Source organism: Sminthopsis crassicaudata, chromosome 1, assembly GCF_048593235.1.
Source record: "Sminthopsis crassicaudata isolate SCR6 chromosome 1, ASM4859323v1, whole genome shotgun sequence".
NCBI lineage: Eukaryota > Metazoa > Chordata > Mammalia > Dasyuromorphia > Dasyuridae > Sminthopsis > Sminthopsis crassicaudata.
Window position 1 is genome coordinate 36830006 of NC_133617.1, and position 13306 is coordinate 36843311.

The window sequence follows — 13306 nt, forward strand, 5'->3', positions numbered from 1 at the left end:
TTCCTTTTCCAACGCTGACTTCCTCATAAAGTCTGTTTAAAGTGGTATTTTCTGGAGGAGTGGGCTGATTAGTTGCACCTGGAAATGATTCTGATGCTTTGCCTGATATTTCAAAATGGGCTTTGCAAAGGTCAGAACCAAATTCATTTATATGTCACGCTATAAATTAATTCAAATTTAGAAAAACTATCCATTAAATAAATCACTGGATCTTTGTGCTAATGGAAATGTGCCTTATTGCTAACATTACTTTAATACAATGCAAAAAAAATTAAAAAAAATGAAAACCAAATATTTCCAAACAATCCAATAACCTCTGAAGTTCACTTCAGATACAATAAATGTATATTGTGCCTGTTTTTCTAATCTTGTAAATTAAAAAAAAATCAAATACTTTATCAGCAATCATTAATTCTTGGATTATGGTCAATGATGGCTTGGTGATGCCCTGGGACTTTTATGATTTCAAGGATTTGGTAGTTAATGTCACTTCATTAGATGAAATAAAGTTGTTCACTCAGCCAAGTCTTCAATCCAAGTGGTCCATTAATCCATCAATTGAGCAATCAACAAGTATTTAATAAATGTGTACATGTTATATTCTAGGTAATAGGGGTAGAAAGACAGAAATCAATCAATCAATTAATATGCCTCTATTAAGCATCTTTTATGTGCTAGGGATTCTATTAAAAAGTAGAGATTTACATACAATGAAGGAAGAAACAGTTCTTGCCCCTGAAAAGCTTACATAATACCAGGGGGCAATATGTTCACATATAAATATATACAACATAAATATAGGATAATTTGAAAGAGAGTATATGTACTTTTTTTCCCCTAAGGCAATTGGGATGACTTGTCCAGAGTCACACAGCTAAGATGTATTAAGTGTCTGAGGCTAGATTTGAACTCTTGTGCATAAACACACACATACACACACACCCACCCACACACATATATATGTATATACTTTTATAGAACCGAGTTAGAGACAATATGATATAATAGAAAGAGAGCCAACCTTGGGGTTAGGAATTCAATTTTATGAGTATGTACCAGAAAGCAAGTTGTCTGCTAGGAATAGAAAGACAAAAGCAATAGAAGTATCTACCTTCAAGGACATTATATTCTATCAGGTTCAAGTCTTGCCATTGACATATATATATATATATATATATATATATATATATATATATATATATATATGTATAAGCTACATGATCTTGAGCTTTTTAATTAACTTTAAGACAATAAGTTGCAGATAAGTTTCTTTCTCACACCTGGCATTACCTATGCTAATGAAATGACAGGTTGGAATTTTTAGTGCTAAGGAAAGCATAGGTTTGGCCTGAAATAAATAAGTGCGTGAGTATATAAGTAATTTCCCCTGATTATAATGCCATATTTTCTTTTCCTTTTCTTTAGGAAGCAATAGTCAGTTCTTGGCTTTTGTTCAGCGATGGCTCGGTAACTCCTTTAGATATTTATGATCCTAAGGATTTCGCTGTTGCCGTCACATCATTGGATGAGATGGTGGTTTCTGCCCAGCCAAGCCTCCAGTCCAAGTGGCCCATTGTGGTTGCTGAGGGGGAAGGGCAAGGACCGTTGATTAAGTTAGAAATGATGATCAGTGAACCTTGTCAGAAGACCAAGAGAAAGAGCGTTCTGGCAGTTGGGAAAGGAAACGTCAAGGTAAAATTTGGGCAGAAAGTGGATGAGAGCCAAGGAAGCACCAATGATATTGAGGGTGTCAATCGTGAATATAAAGAGCACCTCAGTAATTCCATAGAGAGGGAAGGAGACCAGGAGAGGGCCATACAGGAATGGGCCAAACATGGCACTTCTTTTGGCCAGGAAGAAAGTGGCAATAAAAGTACGACCCCACAATCATCTTTTGAGGGAAAGGGGAACAAGTTCCTTGAGAATGGCCAACTCCAAAATAATGCAGATGCCTTCACAAGTTTCCCTACTCAAGTGGAGTTACCAGAGCCAAATAATCCCAGTGATCTTTCACTGACCTCTAGGGGATTAACAGACTTAGAGATTGGCATGTATGCCCTACTCTGTGTCTTCTGCCTGGCTATTTTAGTCTTCTTAATCAACTGTGTGGCATTTGCTTGGAAGTACCGACACAAAAGGTTTGCAGTGAGTGAGCAAGGAAATATCCCCCACTCTCATGATTGGGTTTGGCTCGGAAATGAAGTGGAGCTCTTGGAGAACCCCGTGGACATCTCCCTTCCATCAGAGGAATGCACCACCATGCTCGATCGTGGGATGCAGTTTGAGGAGAGCAACTTCCTTCTAAATGGCAGCTCTCAGTCAGCACTGCACAGCCATCTCCTTAGACCTGCTGATTATGTTTATGAAAAAGAAATAAAAAGTGAGCCTCTCAATCCTGGCCCGAAAAGGAAACGAGTTAAGTTCACTTCATATACCACTATTCTCCCGGAGGATGGAGGCCCATACACCAACTCTATCCTTTTTGACAGTGACGATAATATCAAGTGGGTTTGCCCTGATATGAGTCTTGGGGATTCGCAAGAGTTTAGAGACTATATGGAAAGACTGCAAGACCAGATGTAAACTACTTTATTATGTTTGTATTCACCTTTATGCCTTCTGTTTTGGAATGATGGAGCAGGAAGTCCTGTCAGCAATAGGGGAGGATGAAGTTGAGCTCAAGACGTGGAGGTCTGGATGGATCACTTCACATGTGGGTAGCAGAGCTATGATGGTTTCATCTGAAGCCAGGGCGCTTCTCTCCAAAACCATGTGGTGGATTCTGGAAGGGCTTGGGGGGAAGGGGTCTAAGACAGCCATTTTTTGATACTGCCTGGTACTAGCACAGTGCTAATACAAATAAACTCTGACCCCACGGGACACAATGTGAGATTCATGGCATCTCATGATGGACAGCCGTTTGGAATTAGAGAGGACCTGGGGTTTGATTTTTTTTCTATTCCTAGTCCTTTGTAAAGCACAGTGGACATTTCCTTGCCCTTGGCCTGAGAATAGACATCTTTGAAAGATAATTGAATGTAGCCATTTCATTTTATTTGTGATGAGCCGTGCTCATGGTTTTTTATATACATTTATACCACCCCTCTCCTAGTTCATGTGGCCTCTGGGTTTCTTTTAGACAATGGAAGAGAAGAAATCTCAAATTTTCCTTTTTGGGGATTCTTTTGATTTGTATAAAAATTTAGTTCCTTGTCTTTGCCATGCTGTTTGTGCTGCGTCCATTTGGATGCTGATTTTCTCCACGTTTTACCTTTTAGGGACAGTCCCTAAGAATCTCATCTTCATCTTCTTTTCTTCTTCCTCTCTGGAATCCCTGGTGGCAGGCTGGGGGGTGGGGAGCATGTCCTTTGGCATCTTTCCACCTAGAGCTTGAACAATTTGGAGGGGAGGGGATATTAATGGGGCATTAGTCAGTTTATTTTTGTCCCAGGCAACTGGAAATTAATGGGATACTAGGGGCTCTATTTCATAGAGAAAAAAATGTCTCAATTAAAACAGCTGTATTTATATAAGCACGCTGTGGTCAACACATTTTATTATCCAAATGGAGATCTAAAATTAGAACTGATATATGCAGAAAGAAAATTGCCTAGGAAATAGTAGAAGATTAAATTCTCTGTGTTCCTCCTCCTCACCCGGACAATAATTATTATTATTAATAAAAATGGCATTCTAATTTAGCAATATGTAGAAATCCATCCATACATTGACTTGGAAAAATATCCATTATCATAATTCTGGAGGAGCCAAAATCTTTGGAGGATGTGCAATGAGGGAGAAAAGAGATGGGTATTGTTCCCAAAAAATCATCAGAAAGAAGTGACTATTCCCCAGTTGATGGAATAGTTTTTATGAACAAGCCAAATAAACAAACACGAGGGTTGGGAATAGAAAATGGCAAAAGAAAAAGGAGACAATGGGCCACCTCTGTATAACTTTTAAGCAGAAAAGAAATATCACTGGAAGAACAGGATGGTTGATCTTCAGTCAAAGGAAAATTTATTCTACAGCAGGGAAAATATGTCAAGGTCTTTATTTTATTTCTGCAGACACAGGGCAGAAACTGGACTAGAATGAACCTCTCTTGGGAGGGCTTTCTTGAACCCCTGTTGTTTACTAATGACATAAGCTGATCAAATTGTCTAGTCCACTTGTCTCTTTCTAGGTAGGCTGAAGGCTGATTGAGTCATCCGAGACATAGGATTAGTAGTCTTATTTTTATAGATTTCTAGGGACAGAGACTCCACAAAGTCCCCCTAAAATATCTTTCAAGGTTTAATCATATCTGCTGTCAAGAAGGTCTTCCTTAATTTCATGCTTCCAGGATTATGGGATTTAATTATACAACATACTAGGTACCACGTAGAATAGACAGAAACCTACTACAAGAGAAACTTCAAACATGAAGCCAGTGTTCTGTGGCTGTTGCATTTGTGCTCAAGATCAGAAGCTTGGTAAAAATGTGAAAGTCCCTTCTTTTTGGCCAAAGGATGAAATTTTGTGACTCGAGACTCATTTGCTTTAAAAAGAATCCTCAATAAGAAAGAAATAAACCAAGTGTGAAGAGGAGGGGATGGGGGATTCTTGAGTTTGGCAAGGGATGTTTATGGAATTATAATCCCTATCTAATCAAGTAGGTAAGTTATAGCAGACAGACATCATGGTAAAGTGGAAAGATGGTAACATTTGAAGTCACAGGACCTGGATTCAAATCCTCACCCTGCCTTTTATAATCTCTATGAACTGGGACAAGTAATTAACCATTTTTTTTCTTCAGATTCTTTATCTGTACAATGAAGAGAATTTATCAGCTTATTTTCCTGCCAGTTTTCATTCAATTTATTGAGCCTGGTAGATTTTTAGAATATTTTAAAACAGATTCTTCAAACGAAACCAGAAGAAAATTTCATTTCTTTTACTTTGAGTCTCTTTGCTTGTTCTAACCATAAAGGTTATGAAATATAAGGACCTATACTGAATCAGGAGTGGGCTAAGCCTCCTTCTTCATGCTGATAACAACAGGATTTGGAAAAATAAATTAAATTAAAAAGGAGCTCCTTTTTGCACTGAGAACTGTAGTTAAATCAGTTTGCAAATTAAGAGCTTTTCCAAGGAGTAGGAGGGTGCAATAAGAAGACAAGCACAAAGGTCTTTGGAATTTGGCAGCTATAGGAAACAACATAGAAAAAAGTCACTTGGATAAGGACTAAAAAGCCAGAGGTTGTTCTCTATAATAGCCTTTTATTGTTAATTACAAGAAACGTGAGACCATTAAAAATACATTGGAATACTTCTCTCAGCCACCCCCAAATCAGATGGAATTTGAGGGCTTTCCCTGGATAATATATCTTTTCATTTTTTTTTTAAAGTTTAATTTTTGAAAGATTGGATCTCCCTATTTTGCCCATGTTAGATATGACTCATGGGCTTGGACCCATTATAAATAGTCAGCACAGAAGTTTTGACCTCCTCTTTTTCTGGCCTGGGCTGATTTGCACCTTCTTAGCAACACTGCAGCTCCCTGTTCTTGGTGCTTCATCCTAATAATGCCAAACATTAATAATACTGAAACGACTTAGTCCATTGCAATTCAGCATCCCAGGCTCAAGAATCTTCCTAGCCTCAGCTTTAGCTTCCTAGGCAGCTGGTATTGCAGGTGTGTGCCATCACATCCCACCCACGGTAATGTATAAGTAAGAGACCAAGAGACTGTCCAGTTGTCTGTTGATGGTCAATTGGTTTTTAAATAGTGTCTATCTTTGAATAACTATAAAGAACTGGCCAGAGAAAGTCCTTAGACCAGAAAAAAATGGAAATAATTGCTGCTTCTTTGAGAATAAAAGTTTAGGTTTGTCTTCACATGACTTCACATTACAAGATACTAGGCTCCTAAATTCATAGAATCTCAGGGTTAGGTGAGTGGATGTGGGAACAAACAAACAAATAAAAAAACTTCACAGAATTCTCAAATCACAAAATCTCAGATTTGGAAAGGATCTCAACAACCACATGTAAGCCAATGCAGACTGGAATGGGATCCCCACTATAGCATACTCTAAAGTGTTTGTCCTTCTTCCATTTGAAGACATCCAGTGGAAAAGTTGAAAGGGTCACCGTATGTTAAGATTGCCCATTTCACTTTGGGATGATTCCCATTGTTAGGAAATTTTTCCTGACCCCAACTGTAAATTTGCTGCTTTATAATTTTCCATATCTTCCTGAGTCTGCCTTCTTGGCCTAAGTAGAACAGGTTCAAACCTTTATCCATATAAGAGCCCATTGCGTATGTGAAAACAACTATCATGACTTTCCCATCCCAATTTTCTTTTCTTCTTCTCTCTTAAACTTTTTTTCATTCCCATCCCCATTCCTTCTCCTGTTACTAATTTTATAGGAACTCAAGAGTCTGGATGGCATCCTCTGGATACTCTCCAGCTACAAATGTCTTTCATAAATTATTGGAGCATTGAGCCCAGAAGGGACCCAAGTACTGTAGATTTAGTTGACCAGGTCAGAGAACAGAGATATATGCCCTTCTTTCTCTATATAATGCTTTGTTTAATAAAGACCCAAACCACATTCACATTTTTGACCACTGGTAAACTAATTGCAGAGTTCATAAAAATAGATTTAGAGCTAGAAGGGGCCTTAGAAATCATTTCATCCAATTTCCTTATTGTATAGATGAGTCAACTAAGAGTTAGAAATTAAGTGATTTATCCAAGATTCCAAAGTAAAAAATAAATAAATAAAAAAAGATAAATAAGTAACAGAGACCAGATTAGAATCTATCGCTTCTGATTTTAATTACCATGCTCTTACCACTATGCCATGATGCCTCATAATGAAATCCATCCTTGAACAAGAATCTCACCTATTCCATTTTATTGTTATTCAACACTTTGATTAAGCACATAATGTTTGACAGACACTGACCTTGGTACTGTGGATACGAACTCCAAAATTAAACAGTCCTCTCCCTTGAGAAAATTAAATTCTATAGTGTCACCAACAAGGTACTGTCCAATGGGAGAAAATCTACTATTTAATTTTTAAAAAAGCTTTTTTTGAATATCTGTTGTCTACAAGGCACTGTGATAGGTCATGGGATACAAAGACAAAAATGAAGTAGTCCATTCCCATTAGGAGTTTAGGTTCCACATAAATTCTATAGTTTATTTCATGTATAAAATGAGGGAGTGAACTAGATGGCCAATGTGGTCTCTTCCAGCTCTTGATCTATCATCCTATCAGTCTTCCTGACTTCCAAAGATAGTCTGTCAGCCATTCAATCAAGAAGCATTTGTTAAGTACCTACTTGTTACTAGTGTAGGTTATTTTGTTGTTTAGTTATTTCAATCCTGTCTGACTCTTCATGATCCCATATGGGGTTTTCTTGACAAAGATACTGGAGCAGTTTAGCATTTCCTTTTCCAGCTCACTTGGGGAAACTGAGGCAAATAGAGGTTAAGCTACTTGCTCCTATATAGCCATCAAGTATCCGACACTGGATTTGAAGATGATTCTACTGAGTCCAGGTCCAGAATTCTATCCACTGTACTACCTTGCCACCTTGATATACAAACCCTTGAAAATGAAACAATTCCTTTCCTCTATGAGTTTATCATTCCCCAAACTCATCATACTTTTAGATAACTCCAATTATCCATACATCTTGCTCTCTGAAACTTCCACCTTCACTTGCAGGGTGATATGCAATAAAATGATACACCCTGTAGCAGATGTAGACATTGAATTGAGAGCTAACATAGAAGCAAGAGGAAGTGAACTCCTAACATTTCTAGTGAGAGAATAGCCATCCCATTAGAATGTAAGACCCTTAAGGTCAATTCCTAGGTTTGTTTTTGTAATCCCAGGGTTTAGTACAGTGCCTGGTACTTAAGGCTTAACAAATGTTTGCTAGATTATTATTGATCTACAAATACTTAGAAATTAAACCAACAAAACCAACAAAAGAATACCTACAAATTAAAATAAACTTTTGCATACTATTTTCCACCAAAGATAGTGTTTCTCTCTCTCATCCAGGGTGGAAGTACAGGAGCTACTCATGACCACTAATGAGGTGATTCCAATGTTGATATCTGGTTTAGACCTCGGTGTTTTTATCTGTCCTTAAGCAACCTGGTGCCCCTTCCATTTCCTAGGGCTTACCATATTGGTGGTGCGTATAGTGTGGAAAGTTGAAAACTCTTGAACTCCTGAACTCTAACGATCAACCAACTTTAATTGCCCTAATAACAGGGCCCATAATGTTCATAGGTATTCAACACCAAGCCTGGTTTAGCATGGTTCTCCTACAACTAAGGCATAAGAATGAGGAATAGAAAGGGAGAGAAACAGGAATATTTCCTAGAAACCAGAAGTCTGACTTTCCTACAAATTTAAGTTTGAGAGTCATTTGATCACCATGTTAGATAGCAAAGCAAGAGGAAACAAACTCTTCCCTTTTTCTTTTTCCAATTTTAGGGCATATACAGCACCTCTTCCATTTGTGTGTAGAATCAGAAAAAGGAAAACTGCTTTTTGTGAGGATTTTATTTGCCATACCAGCCAAGCTAGTATAATGGAAAGCAGAACGTTTATTCCATTGATATATACCTGTTTAATAATCCTTTTTTCATCTCATCTTTCTTTTCAGCCCATTTTGGTGGCAATTATGCTTAAAAATTTTACTAAGATAGTTGTAAGGTCATAGATTTAGAACTAGGAAGGATCTTAGTCCAGTCCAATGGCAGCAAATTCACATGCAAATGAATCCCTGATGCTTAGAGAACCACACATTAACATCATCTATGTTACATTGTATTATTTATTTTTGTTAAACATTTCCCAGTTACATTTTAATCTGATAATGACTGCACTGGAGACTTTTGAAGGTTTTGAGTTTGATACCTCTGATTTCCTCTAATCTTCTTATTTTCCTAAAGCCCAGAGAGTTGAAATGACTTGTTTGTATGTGTGTATGCACACTAGTGTGTGTTTATACACCTATACACACACACATATATATATATATATATATATTAGGTAACCTCATGATATGCATATGCACATATGTGTGTAGGAGGTAAGATTTGTGTTTTTTTTCATTATTTCCTTTCTTTTTAAAAATTTTTTAAATTAATTTTTATAATTATAACATTTTCTTTGACAGTACATATTCATAGGTAATTTTTTTTTTACAACATTATCCATTGTACTCCATTTTGTTCCAAATTTTTCCCCTCCTTCCCTCCACCCCCTCCCCTAGATGGTAGGCATTCCCATTCATATTAAATATTTTATAGTATATCCTAAGGAGGTAAGATTTGAATCCAGGTACTTGAATCCTACTACAGAGCCAGCACTTCCTGCATTGTTCCCCACAGATCTTATGCTTCCGATGCAAAAATAGCAGAGTCAAAGAATCATACTAATTGATGATGGAAAAGATCTTCAACAACATCTGGTTCAACTTCTTCTACAGATAAGAAAACTTGAGGTCCAGAAAGGCTCAGGAACTAACCCAGTCAGCAAATGGCCATCTACTTACTAAGGGGTCTCTTTACTAAACATCCACCTCCACTTACCATCCTTCCTACAACTGTGCATTATCTAACTATCCAATAGGATCTTTCAGATCAAACAAAGGGGAACTTCACCTGAATTATCCATACAATGGATATGAAAAAAAAAAAAAGCAATGAATTATCTCAATGTTTGACTCACTCCTCTAGTCCACTGGGTGTGTGTGGGTATAGACATATACACATGGCTTAAACGGTAAGTATGCAGAGAAACAGATCACCTAGCAAAGCATTTCTCAAAGCCAAGCACCATTTTATGTAATAGAGAGGAAATGTGGCATTAGGAGTAGAGTGCTGGACTTGGGTTCAGGAAGACATGGGTTGAAATTCCCCCTCCAACAACTTTGTGACCCTGGACACACTATTAGATCTGTATGAGCCTCAGACATTCATTTTCTAAGTCATAGTGGTAGTCCATATGCATTGAGGAAGGGGATTTTCCCTGTAGGAGCCTACCATGCAATTGGTTGGAGATCTACATCCTTCCTGTATAATATATTATATGAATACTTACATAATCTATGAGGTATTTTAAATGGACAATGATACAATTATGCTAAAAGCATACAGTAAATGTTTCTTTTTTCTTTTTCTTTTCTTTTTTTTTTTTTTTTTTGAATTGAATGCACAGAGCATAGCAAGGATGCTAAAAGGTATATAGGACTGAAAGCATTTGGAGAAAGTAATGTACAAGGCAGCAGGTTGACTGTGTATATACATCAGCCCTTGAAATATTTAAATGGAAGAGGTAAACTGACAAGTTACAAACTCTTGAAATGCAAGAAATTCAACAATTCTGATCTGAAAGGAAAATAGATTTCTTTTTGTTTTTGTTTAGTTTTTTTTTTTTTTTTTTTAGTTGGGGTTATTGGTAGTGATGCTGAGGTCTTTAAACCTCATTTTTCATTGTTCTCTGGATTTTGTTTTTGCTTCCTCTCCCTCCTCCCCTTGAAATATTTCAGAAATAAAGTTTTCCAATATAAAGGTGTCTTCTAACCACAGGGTAAGTCATCATTTTTAACATGGAAATAAACATTTAAACATTCTTCAATTCTGTTTCATTATTTTAACCATAAAACCGTTACCCTTTTATTTCAGCCATTTGTAAGGATGACAGGATGCAGCCTATAATGAGAAGAGACAGATTTTTTTTAAAGATGGCGTGAAGGTCTCCTCACCACCTGCCCCCTTTTTCTGCCAATCGGAATAAATAGAGAAACGGTCAGTGGCCATTTCAAGAGCCTGGATAGAATGAGATAATTAATCCTAGGGTTTTACTCTCTGGGTTTCATTCTCTGCTTTTTGTAGAAGGCAGGGGGAAGGAGCCAACTGCCAGCTGGGTTCCATTAGGATTTTCAGAGAATAAAGTAATATAGAGCACAACCTAGTGCAGGGAAGACCGGGGCTGGAGGAAAGGAGATCTGTGTTCAGGTCTCAACACTGACATGTATAAATTACAGGCTGATGCACACATCAATTTCAGAGTCCCCAGTGGTTCTCAAAGATTGTTAGTTAAAGGTTGGGACAATTCGCAACACTGGAGGTAATTCCCACACTGGAAGTCTCAGATTACATATCATAAACATAAGCAAAATGATTTGCACATGTGTGAGGTTGGTGCTATTTTTATCTTGCTTTTTACACAGAAGGAAACTGAGTCACAGAGAGAATATGATTTGTCCATGGCCATAGAGTTAAATAAGTATCTAAGGAGGGATTTGAATTCAAGTCAAGATGTTTTTAAATCTAGCACTTTCTACTATGCCAGTTTACCGCCAATCATTGGCAATCATGAAATTTAAATGTTTTCTTTAGGGAGCAAAAAGAAAAATTAATTTCTCTATTTTTTGGTTTGCTTATTCATTTAAATTTTGGTTCTTGTCCACCCTGGGCAATGAGAGCTGACTTCCTTCAGTTCTTTTTTATGCACAAGGACACTAATAGGTGAAGAGAAAGAGATGAAGATATTTACTGTCTCCTGTGGCAAAACTGGGTTTTCCCAGTGTCCTCTTCTCCAGACCAACCAACCTTCTAAAGGATTGTATGGTTGAATGGGACAACCTACTTGTAGGGTCATCTCTCTTCCATCTTCTCTTCTGGCTCCATTCCTAAATGTTAGTAGGTCTTTTGTCAGACTGAGGAACATGATCATTTGGGAGGCCTTCAGATCAGAAAGAGTTCATAACTTCATTCAATATGCCTTTATTCAGCACATATTATGGGTTTATTAAGTGGTCCAATGTATAGAATGCCAAGCTGAGAATTAAGAAGGCATTAATTAACTGTATGGTACTTAGGAAGTCATTATCTACTGACTTCTATCTGTAAAATGGGGTCAGTGGTAAGACCTATCCTCCAGCATTGTTCTGAAGACCAAATGAAATACTAGTTTAAAAAACACTTCATGCATAGTAGGCTTTATATAAATGTTGAACTGAAATACAACCTCTGACTCTAATGTGCTGCATGATCCTGGGCAACACACTTAACACCTTTTTGCCACTTGTAAAATGGGAATAATAATACCTACCTCCCAGGGTTATTCTGAGAATCAAATGAGATATTTATAAAAGCACATAGCACATAGTAGGCTTTATATAATTGTTATCTATCATTGTTACCCTGTGCTGTCTATGGAGACAATAAAAAAGGAAAGAAAAAAGAAAGAAAATAGTAACAAATTCTACTTACATTCCAAACATTGTCATAAAACATATATTTGGAACCCCTGCAGTTTTCTGAGAATTGTTCATAAAGTAGAAACTGTCATTCTCTCTGACAACTTAACTTAAAGTGTTGTGTTTTTTTCCCAAATAGCTACAGAATCAGGTGCTTTCTTTCTATCATAAGATGATCACCCTTCTCCTCGAAGGAGTTTGGGCAAACGATGAACCTAAGTTTTCAGTCTAAAAAGAGAAATATCTCTGGCAGGCCTTGAATAGTTGGGTATGTTGTAATAATAGCTCCCCAATGCTCAGTCTCTTGTTTTCTCCCATAGTACAGGTACTGAGCAAAGAAATGATGTTGAGACAAAAAATTGTCTCCATGAAATTCAAGTGGGTGAACAAAACGCTCTAATGCTTCTAAAAATTTGGCAGGAGAATGAGTCAAAATGCTCTCTGAGATTTATAACCCTACTCTCGTGATCAGCATTATTATTTCAAAGCACTTTCAGTCTTTGCTTTTTGCACTTATGGGAATTATTGTTTTCCTTTCTCCATGGAATGAAGGGGAATGAAGCTGATGACCTATTGAGGTGCTTCCCAGACATGGAATGAGGTGATTTAATGTCATCTCTTTTGGAAACTGAAGAAGAAAAAAAAAATGAAAGAAAATGGTCCTTGAGACTTGGGGAAGAGTGAATTATTTTTGTGTTGAGTTTCCAAGTATATTTGTCCCCTGATTTTTATATTGCCTTAAAGCTGGTGAGTAGTTTTTCCATGGGTATTTATTTTGTTGCATAAGTTGCATAAATGCTCATAGATCATATCATCACTTAAGCTGAGAATAAACTTGCTTTCCCTCTGAAGCCACCTTCCCTTTGTTATTTATCTTGTATGAGCAAAGTAATTAACATGTAGACTCCTTAGTAGCTTGAATGTATGCTCCTTGAGGGTATGAGGGTAGTAATTATTTTGGTCTTTCTTTGTATCTATAGCACTTCACACAGCACTCAGTACATAGTAAGCACTTAA

At 37.1% G+C, this 13306-nt stretch overlaps 1 protein-coding gene across 1 annotated transcript in view; it reads left to right on the top strand.

The window, feature by feature from the left end:
- TMEM132B (transmembrane protein 132B) overlaps positions 1-10657 on the top strand; it is a 665643-nt gene extending 654986 nt beyond the window's left edge. The window contains exon 9 of the mRNA XM_074299390.1: positions 1426-10657. Coding sequence (XP_074155491.1) covers positions 1426-2583 — 1158 coding nt within the window. The 3' untranslated portion in view covers positions 2584-10657. The remainder of the gene's footprint in view (positions 1-1425) is intronic.
- Positions 10658-13306: the final 2649 nt, after the last annotated feature.